This window comes from Dufourea novaeangliae, unplaced genomic scaffold, assembly GCF_001272555.1.
Source record: "Dufourea novaeangliae isolate 0120121106 unplaced genomic scaffold, ASM127255v1 scaffold65, whole genome shotgun sequence".
NCBI classification, from domain to species: domain Eukaryota; kingdom Metazoa; phylum Arthropoda; class Insecta; order Hymenoptera; family Halictidae; genus Dufourea; species Dufourea novaeangliae.
This window is the reverse complement of record NW_015373961.1, coordinates 313,473-335,987: the sequence shown is the minus strand read 5'-3', so window position 1 is coordinate 335,987 and position 22,515 is coordinate 313,473. Positions and strand designations below refer to the sequence as shown.

The following is a 22,515-nucleotide window of genomic DNA, read 5'->3' as shown; positions in this document are numbered from 1 at the left end:
GCGTCATTTTTTTCCCTAGCGGAAGCCGAGTTTGCTCGTGAGGAACTCCAAAGCCGGCCGGCTTACAAGGAAACATAAGGAAATGTAAAATACCGTTCGAAGTGAAAGGTGAACCACACGTTTCTACGGAAAAGATTTTGGCAAATTTTCGATCATCAAATCAACCATCATGAGTTCCAAACATTTGGCAGCCGGTAAGTGATATTATTACGAAATCTGGAATTAATGTAAATGCAAAACAATTCTTTTAATAATGCCCATTCTCCAGGATCTGTTGCTCAGCCTATCGTGCCTGGCAAGATACGTTTGTACAGCATGCGATTTTGTCCATATGCGCAAAGGATTCATTTAGTGCTTGACGCGAAAAACATTCCGTATGTCCTTGAAAATTATATCTAAATTATTTCTATGTATTCTATAAAATTTTTACTAGCTCCATATCGAATAATTGCCCTATGCGCATTTCGTACTTACAATTGACTTCTTTTTTTATTGAACATTTTATGATCACAGATATGATGTTGTTTATATAAACCTAATAAGTAAACCCGATTGGTTCTTGGAGAAAAGTTGTTTCGGTAAAGTTCCCTGTGTAGAGTTGGAAGAAGGAGAAACATTATACGAGAGTCTTGTCATTGCTGAATATTTGGATGAAGCATATCCACAAAATAAACTTTATCCAAACAATCCTTTGGCAAAAGCTAGGGACAAGTTACTGATTGATAGATTCAATTCTGTTATAAATACTATGTATAAGGTATATATTATTTAACGTATAATTTCTATAACATCCTTTATAACATACAGTAAACATCCGGTTATTTCAGTTGTATCTAAATATACCTACAGAACGTGATGTATTTGAGGAAGCACTAGCTGGTCTAGAAGTATTCGAAAAAGAACTTGCAACGAGAGCAACACCTTTTTTCAGTGGTAACTCTCCTGGAATGTTGGACTTTATGATTTGGCCATGGTGGGAAAGGTCAGATGTAATGAAAGTTTTACGAGGAGAACAATTTGTTATGCCCCGTGATCGTTTTAAGAAATTGGTATGTTGAAATTTCATTTGAAAACGTTAGTATAAAGTTGTTACATACAAATAATAACTGGTTATTTACAATTTCAGTTGGAATGGAAATCTGGCATGAAAAAAAATTCTGCAGTCAAAAACTCTTACTTGGATACTGAAGTACATGCCAAGTTCATGCAAAGTCGTCTTGCTGGAATACCACAATATGATTTAGTTGCTTAATCTAATGAGTTGTGTTCTTATCGTGAACACAGTACACTCTGTTATTGAAAACCGTTAATTCTAATGTTACCAGTGGTCCAACATATAACATTCTTTAAATGTACAGGAGTGTTCATTACAAGATTAATACAGAGAATATATATCTTCTTTTTGTGCAATACAATCTTTATGTTAAAAAAGAGCATTATATTTATATGAACAAACAAAAGAAATACATTATTTTTATCGTAAAAAAATGGTATCTCAAAGTTTATTGTTATTAACTGTACATAGCACCGTACCATTTAACTCTAAGTCAAACCCTATAAAAAACTGCTCCATTAAAATCAAGCCACCTGCTTAATTCATTTATGTATTTACTTCATTATAACATCATTTGGTTCAATGACTATAATTATAGAGTATATCTGAATCCCAGAGCCAGTGTATTAAGTCCACTTTTAAAAAAAAATTGAGCATAGGATTATTAATATATACTGGTACATATTATTATAAATATCTGATAAGATTATAACATCAGATTAATATAAAATTCTTGCAATATACAATAAAGATTGTTAAACTATAACTTTCCATAAACCATTAGGTATAATCCATAGAGTAAAAAACACGCGAAAACCAAGCTTCCTGCTACCATGAACGACTTTGTGTTTTCTTTTCTTAGGCTTTGTAATTTTTCTTCATTCTTCTTAAGTACATTCTTAACTTCTTCTAGCTCAGTCTCTAGCTGCTCACGCTTTGCCAGTATCAGCAGATTCGTCTTCAATCTTTTCTCTAATACATTAACTCTATACAAAGAGTCTTTCAAAGCGTCCTCCACATTTTGGACCTAAGGCGTGTAAAATTGACAACGTCAGAAATCATGAAACGAGGTTAAGACAAGATGCTTTATATCAAATAAAATGCGGCCGAAATTATGATTTTTACGTGTACCTTTGTCATAATTGTTTCTTCTGGCGTCATTTTTCCTAGGAATACCTCTACCGTTCCGTTATACTAAACAAAAAAATCTAACAACATTTCGAGTAAATGTTCTAACACTTCAAAGTGTCGGATAAGATGCCCAACACACAAGTTGTTTCTGCGTTGAGAGACAATAAAATACAATGCTATACTTTATCTATTTATTTAAATATTTAATATAAAATTTAAAATATATAAACATAAACATATGTATAAATTCCAAACAATATACGTCATATAAGATATACACGATAAATAAATATGTATGTCGGGACTTGATTGTAGTGTTGCGCGTTAATTTTGAATATTGAAGTTTGTTAATAATTTATTGATTCTTTCAGATGATCAGTTTTGATGTTTAATTTATCGATCCTAAGTTTTGTAAATAACTTTATTAATAAATTTATCGTTGAGTTCAGCCGTGTGTACTTTTATTTATAAATCATCAACATCTCACACACAGGGGGTCTCTTCAGCATGCTTCGGGGGCTCCGTAACCCCACATTCTCAGCCCACGTGCTCAAAGGCGCCTCCACCGGGACCTCCGTGCAGCGTCTATGACGCCTCAACCGGGGCTCCGTGACCCCACGCTCTCACCGCGCAAGGTCTATGGCGCCTCCACCGGGGGCTCCGCGACCCCACGGTTTCTCCCCAAGTGATCAATGGCGCCTCCACCGGGGGCTCCGTGACCCCACGCTCTCACCCCACGTGATCAATGGCGCCTCCACCGGGGCCTCCGTGACCTCACGTTCTCACTAGAGATGATGTGAACTACAGTAAAATCATATTGAATACGTTTTTCTGTTTAAAGATTAATGACTTACGATTGCAGTGAGCAAATTCACTCAAGATAAAAAAATCGCAATCACGGTCGTGAATAAAGTTAAATCACAATCGTGATCGTGATTCGGCGATCACTGTGATAAATCACCGTTAATGATTTTGCACGCCATCTCTATAAGATACACGTATTCTTGAAGCGCTGGCAAATACAAAATGGCGATATAATCTGTACACTGACAAATACTTGATTCTTACATTATGGTAATAGAATGTAACATTGCTTACCATTACATTTAATTAATAGTTGAATATGATATTGTACTAAAAACAATCGTTTTAATTAAACGTTTTTCTCGGAACTGGACTAATGCCGTAACAACGCTGTTGTAAACAAACGCTAAAAAAGTAATTGGAAAATATTAAACTTTAGGAAAATTGTCAGTAATTAAAGCGATTTTTTTTCTTAATATCAAATTTAATTTCCATAAGATTAAAATGTTATGAATTATACTATAGTTTTACAAAATTACATTTGTCATAAAATTATATGTATATTAAATTCAATACTTCTCTTTGACAGAATTCATAACATAAAACTAAACGCTTCGCAGTTATACATATAACGATAATGTTTAACAACATATGTACATCTTAGAATAAATGTTGGTATAATTATAGCTACTGATAAGCACAAAGTGGAACGATGATGTAAATACAAGGATTAGAGATTAAAAGTGCGAATGAATTGTATAAGTACTACTTAAAAAAGGATTTAATTTTTAGTGCACGTCATATTATATATAGAACAGAAGTCTTTTTTTTTTTGCCGTTTCACTCGTCATCTCATACATACATGTATTTATAGTAATTTTTGTTAACTTAAATAAAATTACTCCACTTGCTCACTTATGTTAGTTTCTCTTTCACATATAGATAAAATTAAATCTGAAATGCAAGATAAAGTATAATTTAAAAAAAAAAGACATGAATAGGTACACTATACAAGTAATAGAGAACGTTTTTATTACCTGCACAGTGACTGTGGTAAGGAGGAAATGATGGGACCGTATCCTTGTGAATTATCATACAACTCGAATAATGGTGCGGCGACTAGTTTATAATTTTTTGGTACTGCGAATAAAGCTAAAAAAAATAAAATGAAATTTACACTATTAATCCATCATTTTTCGACTAAGGTGAAGTATTTCTGAGTGCAAAATATACCTTTCTCTTGTAACTGAACCAGAAATAGCCTTTTGTGTTCTTTCGGCTTGGTGATATGTGGCGGTACATACGGATATTGAGGTGGTTCAAAGTTAGGTCTCCACCAGTTTCCAATGGTATCTTCTATCACCCATTCTTGTTTGACTCCATCTTGACGTCCAAATGTCTAAAAAGTATTTGAATATTAAATTATTTATTACTTTAACCATACTACACTTTCATGTATGTTTGATGTACGCGTTTAAAATACATTCTTCTTCGTTCAGTCCACTAAGAACATGGTTACACAATTTTTTTTTACATTTAGAACGACTGTATAATCTTATTCAGCGTGTTAACATTTAACCTCATTAACGATTCCCTAATATGTTCCTGTAACTTTTGTACAATCCAGTAGTATCGGTCAAAAATATTCCTTAAAATACTTTCGGCTTTTCTCGCTTACAGATACCTAATTGAATGAAACAGCTGTTGTACATAAATGCATCGTTTTAATAAGAAAATTTGACAAATCCATAAGAATCTGGAAACTACCTATTGATTATACAAGTAAAAACCATAGTTCTGCATGTTTTAATTGGTAAATTTCTACTAAGAATTTTTCGAATTATACGTCACCTAATACAATTTTCCCTTTCGTTATTTCTTTTCGCGGATCACAATAAAAAAGTTAGTAACAATATCTGTTCAGTACAATCTTCTTGTTATAACATTACAATCTTCGTGGCTTGCCTCTATCATGTTTGAACGGACACATAATATAATGATCTAAATAAGAACAATGTTCTTAGCTAACCATGATCCTTATATAACGTAACAAGTTACAATTTTTATGACTACGAACATTGAAGTGTCCGGGCATGCAGCACACTAAATGTGTAAAATCCTAATATAATTAATTACAGGGTCCCTATTTTGAGCTACAGGCCCGGTTACATAAGTTCTACAAACATTTTCAGGATTTGTATAGTAGGTAGATAGACAGTGTTACAATCTAACATATCAAAATGCCACTCCTAGCTACCTCGTAAGGTAGCATTAGGCGTCGTGCTAACTGTTACCTCTGTAAGGAGCCGTTTTAGGCCCTCTACCTCGTCTTCTCCTGCGTTTAGTTCTCCTCCGGGTCTGTAACAAAAAATAAACGCAAAAAGAAATTGAGAAACTCCAATAGACAGTGATAAATACATCGCAAATTAAGGGACACTCCATACTTACAACTTGAAGAATGTTGTTCCCAATTGTAGAAGGAGAACATGTGGCAATCCGTGTTCGTGTACCAACAGAACTCCTTCTACACTGCGACGCATTCCAATTTTGTCAAATTCATCTCTCATGCGCTGAAACCTTGCTGGTACCGACGGATCTTTCTCGAAGAGTGGCTCTTTTGTTCCAAATGTATAGTTTGTCAAAGGATATCTATGATAAATGAGTTGTATTTTTGTGTTAGGTTTTTATATGCTTAACATGATCCTTCAGTAACTAAATCCAGTTTCTTCAACACTATTTCCACAAACAATATTACAGTATAGGATCGTAATGATTATACGGGTACTCACAATGCATTGGACATTTTGAGAATGTAACTTTTGTCCCTGGGAACTTTATATCAACTTCCACGTTTGACACAAAACGGAAAATATTATTTTTCATGCAAGCAAGAAGAATAATGTACAAATATCTGGTATAAAAATAGTGACTTTATATCTTGACAATTTTCATGTTTCAAAATGTATATACATTAAATTAAAAAAAAAAACACATATAATAAAATTGCGAACAAATATTGATAAAATGTATATCTGTGAGATTTACAAAGCTTGTATACAAATACAATGTTCAACAGGGTTCAACAAGGTATCATGTAACAAGTTGAACGGAACTTCATTTTAAGTAGTTGCAAAATTTACATTAGTGTATATTACTTATAGTATTAAAAATTACAAATCTGTTTGTATTATTTCCTTTTAAAGTACTTAATACTTATAATTTATATTGCTATTATAGTTTCATATTTTCTTCTCACACATGTAATGTGATAATAAAACAAAATACATTTTGTATACTATAAATCGACTATAATCATAAAAATACTTGCATGCCAAAATGTAAATACTCCAATAATGTTCTTATATCTATGTAGTGGATTCAATACATCATATGAGTTAAAAGAATGCTTTCTAATATGTTCATAGGTACACAGTACATCGATTACATTCTTCAGTGGTCAATTTTATATATAAAACATTACAAGTGTCGCATAATTAAAGGATATAAAGTTCAAAATGCATTATACGTCCTACCGGTTCTTCATATAAAAACCATAACAATCATGTTTCATTTCATAAAAAGTTGCTTAGAACATTTGCAACATTTATGTGCATTGTATGATTTCTTAACTTAACAATCAGACACAATTATGAACTATTTGCCATGAAACAGATGCACTCATAATAGCATAAGTACAAAGTATTTTATATTGGAAGTTTCATTTTACATAGAACATGAGTGGCCAATTTATGAATAAAAAAAATACATGTACTTTTCATAATTACAGTTTGCATAATTCTTAAAATGTAACAATATGGCTTGCACAATTATTTTGTACATTTCTTGTTTTGATACAGGATGTCACGGTCATTCGTACTGTACAAGTAGTGAACAGTGACAATTTAAGTATATACGCATTACAAAGTAACAGTCACTGTCTAATGGCTATTACAATGACCATGAAAAATAACAAAAAGTATTTTGTACGCAACTATACATTTAATGTACAAAAGAAGCCAATGTACTTGTACAACATGGCTACAGCTTTTATAAATTCTCAGTAATGGATACGTATAAATGTAACATTATAACAGAAATCAAATTTCCTTCTTATATAGCTCAAATATACTATACCCAATATAAATGGATCACAGAGGGTACAATTTTAATCTATATTTAGAAATTTTAAGCAAACGTTCATAGTTTTTATTCAAAAAATAGATTGTACGCGATATAGACGCATAAACAACACGAACCTTCCAAGGTACATTTATATTTGGTTATGTCGTATTATGGCGCGTGATCACCAATAATCGTTAAATCGAATTATTATCACATAAACTCGACTTCGTTGTTGCTTAAAATTTCCACGGTTACTTAACGAAAACGTGAACAGCCGTCTCATGGTTGTACCATGTAAGATGCATTGAAAGGTGTTAGGAACATAATTTTAATTGCTAGCGTCTCTTAACCGGCCATAGTTGTTCTACAGGAGAGGCAGTCAAAACATTAACTCTAAAAAATAATGTAATTAAGTCACAAATTTATTATCACTTACAAATTAACTGTCCTGTTGATAGTTACAGACTGGTTCTGTACCACTTTCCCTTCAAACGAACTGTTACTTGAACGCCTTGGCCAACCGCTTCCTTTAACTTGAGTTGTTGCCATCGCCATTTTTCTCCTCGTTACGTTCAGCAAACCCAACGATCCAACGTTCGTCCGCGCAGCCGAACAACTTCGAGGATTCACGAATATTTCAACACTGTTTGAAGGGTAAACAGTGTTGCCAGATGGTAAATAGTGTGGCACAGATTTTGATCGACAATGGTAACTCATGCCACCAACAGAAGGCGCTCAATTTTCTAATTTGTTGCGTATTCGCCCCAACAATCTCCCGCTTAAACAATGTCCTCCAATACTGTTGAAAAGTATCAAAATCGGTAATTGTGATGTATAATATTTATTAACGAAAATTTAACAAACAGTCTGATACTATTAGATAAATTTTCAATCACAATTTGATCGATTATTCTGTATTTTACAAAATGTTACTAAATGATTGTCGAATTGTGTAACTGTATTGGTTGCTTTTCATTAACTTTACGTAGTGAGAAATGTGGTCAAAAAGATTGCCAGCATCATCTACAGCAAAACACCTAAACTACCAGCTAATTAATGACTGATCATATTCCGAGATGGTACAACTACTTAAATGGGGCTAGTAGTCTTTCTGGCCACATTTGTAATTACGTATTGTAAATTTATTTATTTGGAAAGATTTAACAACAATCTAACACCGTAGGATGAAATTTCAATTACAAATTGTGTGGTCTTCCTGTATTCTTAAAAGTTTTTTATATGCATAGAGTATGACGACATCAGAGTTGATCAGAGGGAGCTTTCATTGCTGCCATAAGTCTCGGGCGTTTCGGGTTTCCGTTGTGAGATTAACAAGTATTTTGACCATCAGTATATATTAATCATTACAGTAGAGATATCTTAAAAATATATGGTGTTTGACTATTAGATATTATTACATTTTACATTCTAAACGAGTTGTAAGTAAAATATTGATACATAAAATCGATTTAACCTACAAACTTGTGAACTGCGTCTTTCATAATGTATGCTCGTGAATATTGGCAACAGTGAATAACACATCGGCGGGGTTTCCATGACCGATCGCACGGACAGCGGCAGCCATTCCGGGATACGCTTAGAAGAGAAAGCGTTTGGCGTTCTTTGGAAAAAGGAAATTTCTTTGTTGTCGCGTTAGAATTTATATACAACATCTATAGTCAACATTCTCCTTATGAGATCTGCCGTTTTTGCATAGTAAGTTCGGTGAGTCAAATATTTTCATGTGCTTCTCAAATATTCCAACACAACATTTCGACGCCTTGAAAAATGGCGAATTGGGGTAACACAACGTAAATTCAAGTTCTTCCCGTTGCCTTTGAATTTCGCCGGGCCACACAGCATAGTGTTTATTGCGCATAAAGATTTGTTAGATCGTGCATATTTTTATAGCTTTTTTGGCAATATTATGGCTCCTTCAATTTTCTGTGCTCCCACGTATCCTTTGTGCTTTGAAAATAACCTCGATACAGATCTGTTGTATCACAGCGATTCGTGAGTCACTAACGTTCAATGTATCGATTATCAACATTGTGAGGTATACACTAAATACTGTCGCGATCAGTCAAATACATTTGATAAGATTAAGTACTATTTTTTGCGCATTTATTATGTGCTAAAAATCAAGAACTGAGAAATATATATCTGATAATACAAGCAATATAAATCTTACGTTCATTCGGTATCATTTTCGTGTTTCTTGAACCAACGGATTCATGAAATGTGTTAATCAAGTAGTGCAAATATAATTGTTGGAGGAAAATTAAAAGTGGCATACATTAAAAACAACACACTTGCTGTTAATGAAACCGAAATATTGAGGTCGTAAATTAAATCTTATTTGCCTCTGTATCTTTCAAATTACAGATTCGACGCTCGGAGATTTTATAGTTCAATACCCGACCGATTTTTCGACCTCGCTATTTCAGTTCCACCTACAGTACACGATTTAAGTTACATTGCACTGAAATAACTTCTGCTACATTGGATACTTAATGTTTTTTTTATAGTTACAGTCTGCAATTGTTAATAAGAGGTTTTAGGTATAGTATGGAAAAAATGGTGTGTGTTGCAGGATCTTAGGCAACTCAGTGTGTGTTAGGTGTCAAGATCAGATATCGGCGTACATCAGTGGACTTTTGTACAATGACACGGTGCGGTTGACTCCTCCTTTTCTGCTTCTCCACTTTATTGTCCTTTGCTGATGGACTGTTCGCTGCTTGGTCGTCTTTATTCTCGTCGACTTCTTATCTTTCATCATACGTTTTAACTGAGGGTGAAGAAGGAAGAAATTTCTCAAGTGTCTAAAGCCGAAGGTAATACTTCATAAGTAACGTAATAAAACTTAGCTCATAATTCCGGAAGGGGAAGTGTTGTGATTTTACTGCAGGCTGATTCGATTCTTCGTTATCTTAGAACGATGTTCCGAGATGATCGTTGAAAAGTTTAAGCACCGTCTTGTCTTTATGTTTTAATGCGATATACACTGCGTTTCTTTATTTTTGTCATTATATGTTCGCATTATCAGGGAATGGTAAGTAATTAATGAAATTGCGTCAACAGGAATAATAAAGGAACTGAAAAACAACGCATAACATAGAAATGGAGAACATTCTTTATATTTGCATGATTGTCTCGTATGTTCTTCATTCTCTGCACAAGTATTAATTCTCAAGTGTACCCTGACAACGTAAACTTACCTTGACACGACATTAAAATAAATCACATTTTCCGAGGTGTATGCGTATCATGAGATTTGACGGTAATGATATATCCGGTTTTTATGTTTAACACGTTCGCTGCTGTGTCGAAGCATTATCGACACGAGACGAGAGTTGCCCCGTGTGCCAGCCTCCGACAGGGAGAGAGTTCTCCGTTGACTGCTACGTGTGTGCGTGCGTGTGTGGGAACGAGAATACGAATCGGTGGGCACATCACACTTCACGATATTCTGGTGGCAGCGAACATGTTAAAATAATAAGTGTCAAACATTCCTCGCGTAAACCTTTAAGATTTACACGTGTACGAATGAAAAAAAAAAGTTTAAACGTTAAACATAGAAGATCATAATCATGGATTCTGCTTATGATTACATCAGATTTAAGTTTCAAATATATACATTTCACAACTACGAACCATATACCATAACACGATTGTTTTCGTTAAACCTTTGTTTTATGGCAATAACAATGGAACGTGATCCTATAGTACAAAGATACATTCTCGAATGCAGCAACTATGATTATTTGATCCGTTTATAATGCACAGAAAGAAGGTAAGTTTATTTACAGTCAAGAAAGAAAACAAACATTGCACAAATCAAACATGTAAATATTTCGCAAAGTTCAAAAATAAGTCTTCGTCGCAGAACCGTACATTTTTTCTCTCTCTTCGTCTTAACGGAATTACTACTTGATTTTCTACAAAATGGAATACTTGCCAGGAACCTTAAATCACTTCGTAAATGTCGGAGGAACTGGTTAAAACTTACTTGATTTATCATTTTCGTTTAAAACGAGTTATATGATTTACGTTTACTTTATCACATAGTCTATGTAGTCTCTGGTTTCCACGTGATGTTTGGGTAAACACGAGCGATATTCAAAAACAAAGACACACCGAAGCGGGGATATCTGCTGCTCAAAATCTCGCAACTCTTCTTTCGAGAGGTCCTTGAGAGCTGGGAGCCACCGTCTTTTCATTCGAGCGCCATTCCGTTGCATGTTCTACGTGGACACAGTGGTCATCGTGTGTTACTCGACAGTGTTCTCTCTTCTTCCTGTTGCATACAATGCACCGAGTCACCGTGTGCGATTATAATCTTCTCATCTGGTTCCTATACGTTTTAAGGTCTCAGCATTATAAAAAAAAAAAAAAGAAAAACAGGCGTATAAACATAGAAACTGTTGGCGCATCGCTCGTGCATAACACGTCTCTCTTTTTTTTTTTTTTTTTTAAACAAAGCTACCGTATTATTCGTCGTCTGCGTGTCTTAAAAACACACTTAAAATTGTTTTAATCATAAAACAACATAAAACTAAACTAATCGAATGTAAGTTCGACGATATATCTAAACGTGCAATATATAAAAGCATCCGTAATATTTATCCGGAGACGTTGTCAGGCTCCGTGTGACGGGCTGTTTACTTGTAATCGTTTCTTTGTACATATTTCAAGAAGTGTTAAAAAGATTGGTGCTCAGCGACGGGGAAACGAATGGATTTGAACGGTACCCATGGAGGAGACGGCAATCTATCAATTACCTTCTGCCTGCACGGTGTATACCATGTTTATTTCCACCATCGCGCTACGTCTTACTGCGGTGTTTTCTGTCAGTGCAATATCTGATTGTAAATGCGTCGTATCTCAGGGGTGGATATAACCGTTCATTCTCGTTTTAGTCAGCCTGTATGCTTCATAGTCACATTTATTTATACTTTTTTTTTGCCTGCGCTTGGAACGGGTCTCGTTACCAGGTCTGCCCCCCAAGTGTTTGCGTTACCAGTAAGCAGAGATAATCGAGCTAGAGCAAGATCCAGTTGGTTATATTATAATTGGTGTATCATCGTTTATCGGCTTCTTAAAAAGAAATCAGACAGAATTTACAAAAAAAAAAAAAAAAGAAAGAAACGCCGTCGACAATTTAAGATGGAAGAGTGAAGTTTCCGGTCGAAACTACTGTGCTAATGCTGGGGATGCCATCGAGCCATTGAAATCGTTCAAAACTTCTTTTGCTCTACTGATTACTACGAACGATGCATCGAAGTGTCCAAGGATCACCGACGAATTCGATATATAGTCGACGAACTGTATCAGGAAGCGTCGTTTTCCAGGAGAATTAAGTAGCGTTTAACACCGTTCATCCCTGGACCGATGGCTCGAAAACGATTTAAAAGGTCTTGTCTAGAAGAAATTGAATCACGAAACAACGCTGTTTCTCAGTGGTGCTCCGGAAAATAGGGTTCGTCATTAACACGTTCACTGATCCGTGTCTGCGAAAGACGGGTACAGTAGTGCCTCGCTAATTGTCGCGACTCAGTATTTCGTTATTAGTCCACACGTGATTATCCCCATCCATCGTCACGGCTGATTTTCACGCATGCGCGGCACATCTCGTGCCACTGTGAAATCGATCCGTCCCCGTTTCGCAAACGGTCGTTTTGATTTAAAATTTAAAACTGAATACCAAAAGAAAAAAAATCGAATCATATTCAACTAAAGCAACCGAATATGCAGATGGAGCTTCTTCCCGTTTCCACGTTGGGTTCGACGACGACGATCTTCTCCTGACTTTCGCTCTCGTCGCCTGCGCCTGCCTCACGATAATTGTCGCCGCTCAGTTAACGCAACACCCGCCCGCGACAGTTAGCGAGACACCTCCGTACACCGAGTGCCTGCGATGAACCGAGCGATCTGTACCTCGAGTAACAACAAACTATGTCCCATATTCTTTCTTCTTTTTTTTTTTCTGAAACCGTATGTGTGTGTGTGTGTGTGTGCGTTATGACAGTGGGTTTCTTTAGCCTCGGAGGACAGTTTCAGATCAACGAGACATGGGCGACCATTGTGACTCGTTCGTGGGTCAGCGGAATGGTGAACGTGTTAAGAAAAAAAATATCAAAAGGTGAGTGCAAAAGAAGTTTGGAACCCGAGGCTTCTCATGACCAGCTCGTGTTAGGACCTTCGGAAACAGAGGAAGTGATAAGAGTATGATTATCAGAGGAAAAGAGATTGCGTAAAAGAACCACGGTTGAATATGTGTGTGTGTGTGTGTGCGATGTTTGTTTTGGTCTTTCCGAGTGCTAGTAAAAAGTTAGTTCCTATTGGTGACCGGAGGAAAGGGGGATCGTTGTATTACGGCTTTTATGATCAGTAGACAGCGGATTTTATGCATTTACAACCTATAGGTCTCTGTGAAATGCAACAAAGGACAAAATTTTCGTCATATGCAACGAGTTTCCGACTTTCTTTTGGACCCAATAAGATACTTGAGGGAAGAAAGAAATTCCTACTTTAGTTTTTCTCTTTATGAACAACCTTCTGAAATGTGATTTTGCATAAAAATCCTCAGTCTAAATTGATTAGGCAAATAGGGGATCGGGTATCTGGCCTCTGGTCAAAACCTTGAAGTATGGAACCATCGATGTGCCCCTTAAACAATGTACAATTTTCGTAAGAACAAGATAAAGACGGATAAAGTGAATTAGTATAAAGTGGGATCGTTGTCTTACGTCTTTTATGGTCAGGCAAATAGGGGATGGGGCGACATTTGGGACCATCAATGGTGTCCCTATGGGATTCGAAATCAGCGCACGCCATCGTAGACCAGCTGAAGTCTGATTAAATTTGAAACTTTTAAAGAACGCTGAACTTTTGGCGAATGCCTGGAAACAGCTTACGACGAACTATTCAGACGGCGTGAACGAAGGGAAGTTCCCGAGTCGTGGCTGCTTCGTCGATGAAGAACTTTCTGCGACGTCGCGAGTCCTCGATCTCCTCTTACGTTCGTATTTTACACGAGTGACGAATTTTGCTCGCGATTCACGGGACACTGAATTTACGTTCAGAAAGTCCGTACGATTGCGACTCTCCACTCCCGAATGAAAACTGGTTTTGCACGATCCCCTTCCCCCTGTTTTGAAGGCTACCCCTTATATCTCGACAATAGAGACTCTGCGTGTTCTGGTTCGATCTTTATGCGCTGCTGTAGAGTGCTGTAACGTGTTTCTGTTCTGCTTTCTAACCGTTTAAATATCGACGATCCGCTGGATGACGCTGATGGCTGGGTCCACTGGAACCCGTAGCATGGGACATTTTTAGGGATTCGGATATTTCAGGGTAACTTCGTCGGTAGGATAAGTCTTAACGAGCTCACAAATATAATGAACCGTTTAGTGGTAAATTGTATAGCTGGATCGGAAGCAGAGATGGGAAAATTCATTATCTAGATCATAGGTTCCCAAAGTGGACGCTGATGTAATCTGGAAGGGCGTTCGAGTTATTTTATTTTCAATTTAACTTTTTAAGATTCGAAAATTACACACGCAATTACACTTAGAAATTTTAATAATAGAGATAGTTTACGGGTGGGGGGGTGACCTGAAAAACCTTGGAAAGGGGGCGGTGAGTTAAAGAAGTTCTGGAAATTATGATCTGGATAAAGAGTTTTTAATAAAAGATAAAAATAGTACTTTCTAATTTTTAATCGATTTAAACGTGGAAATTTTAATTTTTATGATAAACTGATACTTCTTCTTGAGTGTGTAGATACTTGGGAAACAATTATTTAATTTCATTGACTGTGTAAGAGTCATGATAACGCTCTTAGACATTAGTGCGTTTCACTGTGTATTATTCGAATAAAATTCTACCCAACACTGATCGGAGGTTACAAATGTTATCGTTCGGCGAGAGTTCTTTTCGTAGATTTTTAACGTTTCTGTTACGAAGCCGATAAATATTGATTTAAAGTTAAATTACCCCTGCCATTTAACTTGAAATTACAAATTTAAATAGAAATATTGATTTAAAGTTAAATCATCCCTGCCATTTAACTTGAAATTACAAATTTAAATAGAAATATTGATTTAAAGTTAAATTATCCCTGCCATTTAACTTGATACAGCCAATAACTATAATACAGGTATATGTCCCGGAATCGATACAGCGAGGTCGTAAAATCTAATAATCGATAGTCTAAAGTTTACCGTGTTGCCAAGCACTGAAACAGCAATTAGGGGGATATAAGCAGCTCGAATGAATATAGTATGCGTCCTAATCCCTAAACAACTGCAGGTCTGGGTTAGGTGACGGAGATGCTGATTGAGAATTTCGTACAGTTTTAATGAACTGGCTCTGTATGCAGGAATTGAAAATGTTAATTTACCAATGACTTTTGCAGCCTGACATTTAAGGTGCTGATTCTCTGAGACGCTGTACTGCTGTGAGTGCCGCTACATCTGTCTTGGTGTCTCTACTTAAGGCTTTAATTTACGATCTTGTTGTATCGGTTCCAGTATCTATATTGGAGTAATGAAATCGCATAACGTTACACCGTGACTTTTGTGTTAACCGTACCGATATGTACGATACTGTTTTATTATGGATTATGTATTTATTTTAAGGAAATCTGAAAATTTCTATTTTTTTTTTCTTAATATCAGTAGTTATTGGATTATCTGTACCAGCGTGTATAGTCCAATTTTACATCGGATTAAGTATTTATTGTTTTAAGGAAATCGAAAGACTTCCACTATTTTTTTCATGGTGATATTCTACCTTATTTTCGAAGACTCTCTACCTTTTTGAAAAAGAAACGAGGAAAAGGTCTTTGAGTTTGAACTGTTTACAGTTGACTTAATGATTTCTTTGGAGACTTCTAGCTAGTAGACACTTCGTGTTCATTGATAACGATGGCCTGTGTGAAAATCTAGCGATATCAGAAGTGAAATCTCCGATTTGTTAATACACAGAAAGAACATTCGATATAGGGTAAATGGTCCCAATCTTTACTCATGTCCCTATTTCTACTCATCGAAATTGTAGTAAGATAATCTCCTAATTCAATAATTAAACTAATTTTATTTACATTTTTCATTTTTCTGAAGATGGAAAATCAAAAATCTAGAAAAATGTAGTGGAAAAAAGAAAAATTTAGTAAAAGGTATTATCAGAAATATATTGATCAAGCAATAATAAATATAAATATATATATGTATATATACACACAGATATAACTTATTCTTACCTAAACAGGCAATAAATCATGTAAGCAGAAATTGGTACAGATGGTGAGTAGAAATACGTACATCGTTATTTTTCGTGAGCAGAAATACAGACATTTAGGGCATTGTATTTAACCCTTTGAAAAGATGCTCATTCGATACGAACATTCTGAGTGTTCCGCAGTCAAAGGGTTAATTAGTTATTCTTTTCAATTAATTGCTTTATTATTAAGGAATCAGTCGATTACTTTACGAATTCTTACCACAAAAACATTTTTTACACCATCTGTATGACGAGTAAACGCTTAATTGGGTAGAAATTGGGATATTTATCTTACCGTCATTTATTCAGACGTATTTGGCTGTTGGTAACGTGAGATATAACTCTCTTGAGCTGACCACGTGTGTATGTAATCGAGAAACAAGTATATATGTGTGGATGTGTGTACTTTCAGTAACAATGGGTACCATTGTTATCGCGAATCTGTGATCTTGATCTCGATTGGTTTTCATTTGCATTCAAAGTGGCGGCTAACACAATGGTGGTTTTTATTGATGACGATCGTCGACACCGTGGGAGGACACGCGAGATGATGATGATGATCCATGGCTTAGCGGGCGACAAATTGCTATTCTCGCGACATGAGAAAATTAACGGCTCTCGGATCGGTAGTGATCTTTGTACAGTCGCTCGGCTTCTGGATAACGAGTGGTTTTGCACCAGAATCTGTTCTGCAAAATTCTGCCATTTTTTTTTTTTTGTTTCATTTGAATTCAATGCATGGTTGTTGTACAAAATCTGTACACAATTTATGTTACATTTTTAACATAATCGATTGTTCATAAGTACGTTGTTAATTACATTAGTTTACAAAATCTAAAAAATTCTGTGATCCAGACTCCACTATGAAATTCTTATGGAAGGTGGTCTTCCAAACTCAAAAATCGACATGACACGTAATACTATAGATACGTTTTTGAGATATCGCCCGATGAATTAGATGTATTTTTGTCGCGTATTTATTTATTTAAGAAGAAAACAAACTGAAATGCATTTTATAATATAATACAGCGTTAAAGAATTTGAAATTACATCAATCAAAGATAGCTTACGCGTCGTTTTCAAAGGATGGACTCTCCAAGAACAAACGGAACAATAAAAGTGCATATATTTAATAATTCGACTGCGGAGTTTATGCACTAATCGTAAATGCGATTGCGTGAAACAAAATGCAATAATAATATGTTTTCGTAAACATTACCAAACGAAAACAAAATTCACGTTCAGACTTAACGAAGCCTTTAATAAATGAAACAAACCTCTAACATAATTTCAGTTGAGTAGATTAATCTACAAAATACCTGAATTCGCAAAGAGATTCGCAGTCTACTAGTGATAAAGGAAAGAAAATCTTTAATTTTACTTTTACATATATATCAAAAAACAGAAGACAAACAAATTTCTATGACTTTCGAGTCTTCGTAAATAATCCGTCGCAACTCAACTAACTAATAAGGTATAGAATAAAACATCGAAAACCATACACATATATATGTACGCTACTGAAACGAAATAAAAATAAATGGAAACAGTTCAAGACTCGATTTTACTTCCCTTGACGGCGCCATCTTTGGGCAAATTTTCATTATTTCTGACTTGACGATCGTCAATCGTGTTGGGACATCCTCTTCTTCGATCCTGGTGTTAATTCGTATCGTTCTCGGCTCGGTTGCAGATCGTTCGTGGTAAACTGTCGAAAATGAGCGTGATAATCAGGCTACAGAACTTGGCATGGTCCGCCAACGCTCTGGACATTCGCCAGTTTTTCAGAGGGCTGAGCATACCGGAAGGAGGCGTCCACATCGTCGGCGGCGAGCTGGGGGACGCGTTTATAGCATTCAGGTAATAAAAACGACTCTAGTAATAGAAGAGTAGCTGCACAGACGCGCGCTATCCACACAACCGCCCCCGTTTCACCTACGCGCATCGCTTCTTCTACGAAACCGACACGCCTGAAGGGCGGGAGGGGCAGAACTCTCTTTTGCCTCCGCGATCGATCCGCCCGTCAAACGCCCCGCGCCGTTGGAGAAGTTCAAACGCTCCTTTTGCGGTTCATTGCTCTGCCAAGCGGCGTGCAACAAGTGGTTGTCGTTACGATTTCGTATTTATAGACCGTACAGAACCGCTCCACGGTTCAGCGATGGGACTGAGTGCAGCTTGTACAGCACGGAAATCGCAGTTTTTTTTTGTAGAAAATTGAACCTTTACCTAGTCAGAAGCAATTCGTCTTTTCAATTAGAACAGCGTGAATTTTGTTCAACACGCGACGAAACTCGGTTTCAGTAGTAAATTTGCTGCTAAAAAAAGTCCCATCGTTTCATGTACAACCTGACAGAAGTACGCTGAGAAAGGGAACACTGAATCTCACTGTCATGCATTCTACGTAGTTTCTTGCGTTCAACGTTGTGCCGCATACGAAGTGTTCCTTGGTAGCTAGCTTCCTGGAAGCCATGATTTTCTTATAATCTCTCGCGCTCGCCACACAGTAATTTGTAGTCGTAAAGGTAACCACTAAAGCGCCGTTGACGTTGCAATTCTCCTAGTGCAAAACAGCCTCTATCCTGTGACCTCCATTTAGACAACTAAACGAATCCAAACAATTACTTACCTACCAAAATTCGAAATCCATAGAATAATCCACGGACAGTTTTTTTTTCCACATTCCGTTTCATACAGGCTTCTTTCCACTAAAGATAAAGTGAACGGGGCATGTGACGGTACCCCCAGACCATAACCTAACCTCTAAGTTGTGAATTTCACTTCCACCTAAGTTTAAACCCACCGAACACGAATTTCCAGCACCGACGAGGATGCCCGTCAGGCGATGATGCACGACGGCGGCAAGATCAAGGAGATGAAGATCAAGCTGCTGTTGAGCTCGCGGACCGAGATGCAAAAAGTCATAGAGGCAGCCAGACAGCAGACACTGAGCCTGCAGTCGTTCATGCAAACGGCGCCGGTCGCTGTGCCGGCTGTGGTCCAAAAGCCGGGCTCACCTGGCGACCGTAGGGACAAGGAGAAGGACAATGACAGTGAGTCCGGCAAGGACAGGAAGGACAGACGGGACAGATCACGGTCCAGGGAACGGTCGAGGTCCCGTGATCGTGATCGTGACAGGGACAGACGGGACAGGGACAGGGGGCGGGACCGTAGACGCAGGGACAGAAGCAGATCGCGCGACAGAGAACGGGATAGAAGGGACAGGCGTCGTAGACGGGACAGATCGAGGTCACGGGATCGCACACGGTCCAGGGACAGGGACACGAAGCGCAGTTCCACTGGTGAGCGTCGAAAGGACACGAACGAGGACGACAACAATGACGTCGTGTGCGTCGGTCAGTTCCACAAGGACAAACCGGTGGCAGGCGGCGCGAAGAAACCGATTGAGAACGGGATCTGGGAGGTGCCACCCCAAACGCAGATGCAGGCGGCCGCCATGTTGGCGCCTGGGATCCTAGGCGCTGGTGTCGCCGCGTTGTCGCAAGACGGCGAACAACGCCCGATGACCTTCAGCAGCTCTGTGATTGGACAGCAGCCTCTGCTCCAGCAAAGCCAGTTCCCCATCAACGGAATAAACGGGGTGGGCGGATTGATACAGTCCCACGTGCAATCGCTCGGTCACACGGTCGGTATAAGCTCGCTCACGCAGAGCATTGGTAGCTCAAGTCTGCCTAGCCTAACGAGCGGAGTGGCTTCTCTGAACCGGCCCAAGGAATCGTGGAGCCAGAGTGAGCCGACGAGGCTGGACCAACAGGTCAGGTTCGCCGGAAGATCGACCGGACAATTCGGGACGGACGTGTACGGGGCGAACAACGGGTCTATGAACTATAGACCCGGGATCAGACCCAACAATCCGTTCATAAACAAGATGCAGGAACTGGAGGGACGTAGGAATCCGCACGCATTTCAGTCCAACAACTCGAATCAGTACAGTTTCGATAACGAAAGACAAGGAGGTGGTGGGGGTGGCGGAGGTGGTGGTGGTCGTGGCTCGAGTAACAGCTCCTCGAGATTCTCCAGCGAGAACAAGAGCACCAGCAGCAGCGGCGGTCACTGCGTGGAGGTTCGTAACATGCCGTTGAGCGCCACGTACAACGACGTCCGTCACGCGTTCCAGGGCATCTACATCAGGAAGGACGGTCTGAAGCTGATCAACGACAACCACGGGAATCGTGTCGGTATCGCGTACGTTAAGTTCAGCAAAGCCGAGGGCAAGGAACTGTCACTGAGCACGCCAAGATACGTACGCGGCTCGGAGGTCGAAGTTCTGCACCTCGACGAGAGTATCTTCGACAAAGCGGTGGACTCGTACTCGCCCGAGAAGGAGGACAGCGTGGACGACGTTAGATCCTCGTCGTGTATCGTTCTCACCGATCTACCCTCGTTCACCAAGGAGATGGACATAGCGAATCTGTTCCAAGACTGGAAGATCAACGATCTGTTCATCACGAGCGCGAAAGAGACCGGGAACGTTCAGGCGTATGTGCAGTTCGCCAGGATCGAGGACGCGAAAGCATCCGTGAACACATCGCTGAAGATCGGCAGTAAATCGGTGACAGCGACCGCGATCACCGAGGAGAAGTTCGCGCAAGCGAAACGGGACCACGAACAGAACAGCATGAGCCAGACCGTGACTTCCGACTGCGTGATCATGCGGGGCCTACCGTTTCAGACGATCGACCGTGATATATGCGATTTCTTCTCGGACATCGGGATCGTTCCCGATCGGATACACAGGATGTTCAACCAGAACTCTAAACCCACCGGCGAGTGTTTCTGCGAGTTCGACACCGCGGACGAGGCGCTTCGTGCTACCGCGAAGAACGGGCTACCGTTCGGCAAGAACGTTCCCACCATAGAACTGGTGCCGCGTGCAAAAATGTTGGAGCTACTCAGTATGGTAGATCCGCAGATCATGGAGACACAACAACAGCATTTCCCGCCTCTGCAAGAACAACGACCCCGTTTCTCCGGGCCCATAAATCATTTGCCCCGTTTCGGGAACTCTGGCAGCTTCGGGCCCAGGTGTCCACCCGGTCTAATGGGCATGCCTCCTAGACATCTGATGGGCAGACATCCCGGGTCCATGGACTACGTCGAGGGTTTCGGCAAACCTGGCTGCGTTTTGTCCCTGGAGAATGTACCGTTCAAGGCGGACATCAACGAGATCATCGAGTTCTTCGGCGACTTTGACGTGAAGCGGGAGAACGTGATCAGACGCTACAACGAAAGAGGCATGCCAACTGGGGACGCTAGAGTGGCATTCTTGTCGCCCAACGAAGCACAAAGGGCGCTCAGAGAGCTGAAACACTGCAAGATGAGGGACCGCACTATATACATGAAGCTCGCGTGAACGTTAGGGATAGATTTGGCCGAATTGCATGACTTCCAGAGAAACATCGAACCAACCTCGTGTGACTGAGAGGTGGTGGAGTGTGATCAAGGAACTTCGGACCCGTGGACAGTGTCCGTTGATTGTTTTTGTACGGGAACAACGTCGAAACGTTGTAGTCGATCGAGGGCTGAGTGTTAGGGGGATCGAGTGCCTCGAGGGGCAATCGATTCTTTGTTCGTACGGTAAGAATTGTATTTTGCTTTCAACGATATGTTCGTCATTGATTCACAATCTTCGTTTTCGTCTTTTCATTGTACATAGAGATTATTTCTTCGAGGAGGACAGCTTTTTTGTTTGCCCACCGCGTGGACGTCACTCGTCTGTCGTTGTAGATGATGCGGAATTTGACTACTGCTCAAGATTATTTTTCTTTATCACGAACCGATACACGAACCGCTTCCGTTTGAGGGAATCTTATATTAGTTAAGTTAGGTTAGGGGGTAGCTTTTTTCTGTGACTTCGAGCTACAATTTGTAGTCGATTTCGGTGGACGCATTCACGTCTCTTTTCAGTTGAGTTTCACGAGTGAAAGCACACCGAGTGTTCAGTTTGTTCAGATGATTCAAGGGCCGAGTGTCGATTGTACCTCTTCGGAAACTTGACTAGAAGTGTAGTACCGTTTTTGTACTTGAGTTCGTCTCGACGGTGAACTCTGAACTACTTTTACCCCTTCTTATTAGGGTTTAGCACGTAGTTCGATGACTGT

The 22,515-nt window shown here is 38.8% G+C and overlaps 4 protein-coding genes across 5 annotated transcripts; 2 read left to right on the top strand and 2 right to left on the bottom strand.

Moving 5' to 3' along the window:
- Positions 1 to 107: 107 nt before the first annotated feature.
- Positions 108 to 1,458, top strand: LOC107186520 (pyrimidodiazepine synthase-like). The gene is made up of 5 exons (XM_015574404.1): positions 108 to 194; positions 269 to 374; positions 514 to 757; positions 828 to 1,049; positions 1,127 to 1,458. Exons 1-5 carry the CDS (start codon positions 170 to 172, stop codon positions 1,250 to 1,252), a joined length of 723 nt encoding a protein of 240 aa, XP_015429890.1. The 5' UTR covers positions 108 to 169; the 3' UTR covers positions 1,253 to 1,458.
- A 356-nt stretch (positions 1,459 to 1,814) lies between these two features.
- LOC107186453 lies at positions 1,815 to 2,385 on the bottom strand. The gene is made up of 2 exons (XM_015574315.1): positions 2,186 to 2,385; positions 1,815 to 2,081 (listed from the first exon to the last, which is right to left on the bottom strand). Exons 1-2 carry the CDS (start codon positions 2,213 to 2,215, stop codon positions 1,815 to 1,817), a joined length of 297 nt encoding a protein of 98 aa, XP_015429801.1. The 5' UTR covers positions 2,216 to 2,385.
- Positions 2,386 to 3,828: 1,443 nt separating this feature from the next.
- LOC107186535 (cleavage and polyadenylation specificity factor subunit 5) lies at positions 3,829 to 7,736 on the bottom strand. The gene is made up of 6 exons (XM_015574427.1): positions 7,548 to 7,736; positions 5,438 to 5,638; positions 5,284 to 5,347; positions 4,223 to 4,388; positions 4,027 to 4,141; positions 3,829 to 3,943 (listed from the first exon to the last, which is right to left on the bottom strand). The coding sequence occupies exons 1-6, from the start codon at positions 7,664 to 7,666 to the stop codon at positions 3,922 to 3,924; spliced, it is 687 nt and encodes a 228-aa protein (XP_015429913.1). The 5' UTR covers positions 7,667 to 7,736; the 3' UTR covers positions 3,829 to 3,921.
- Positions 7,737 to 8,411: 675 nt separating this feature from the next.
- Positions 8,412 to 21,947, top strand: LOC107186650. Of its 2 annotated transcripts, XM_015574572.1 has the most exons (5): positions 8,515 to 8,550; positions 8,642 to 8,836; positions 9,705 to 9,945; positions 18,090 to 18,256; positions 19,214 to 21,947. In XM_015574572.1, the coding sequence occupies exons 4-5, from the start codon at positions 18,114 to 18,116 to the stop codon at positions 21,765 to 21,767; spliced, it is 2,697 nt and encodes an 898-aa protein (XP_015430058.1). In that variant the 5' UTR covers positions 8,515 to 8,550; positions 8,642 to 8,836; positions 9,705 to 9,945; positions 18,090 to 18,113; the 3' UTR covers positions 21,768 to 21,947. The 2 variants fall into 2 exon arrangements, with proteins under 2 accessions (XP_015430057.1, XP_015430058.1); XM_015574571.1 differs by having other exon boundaries at positions 8,412 to 8,836.
- Positions 21,948 to 22,515: the final 568 nt, after the last annotated feature.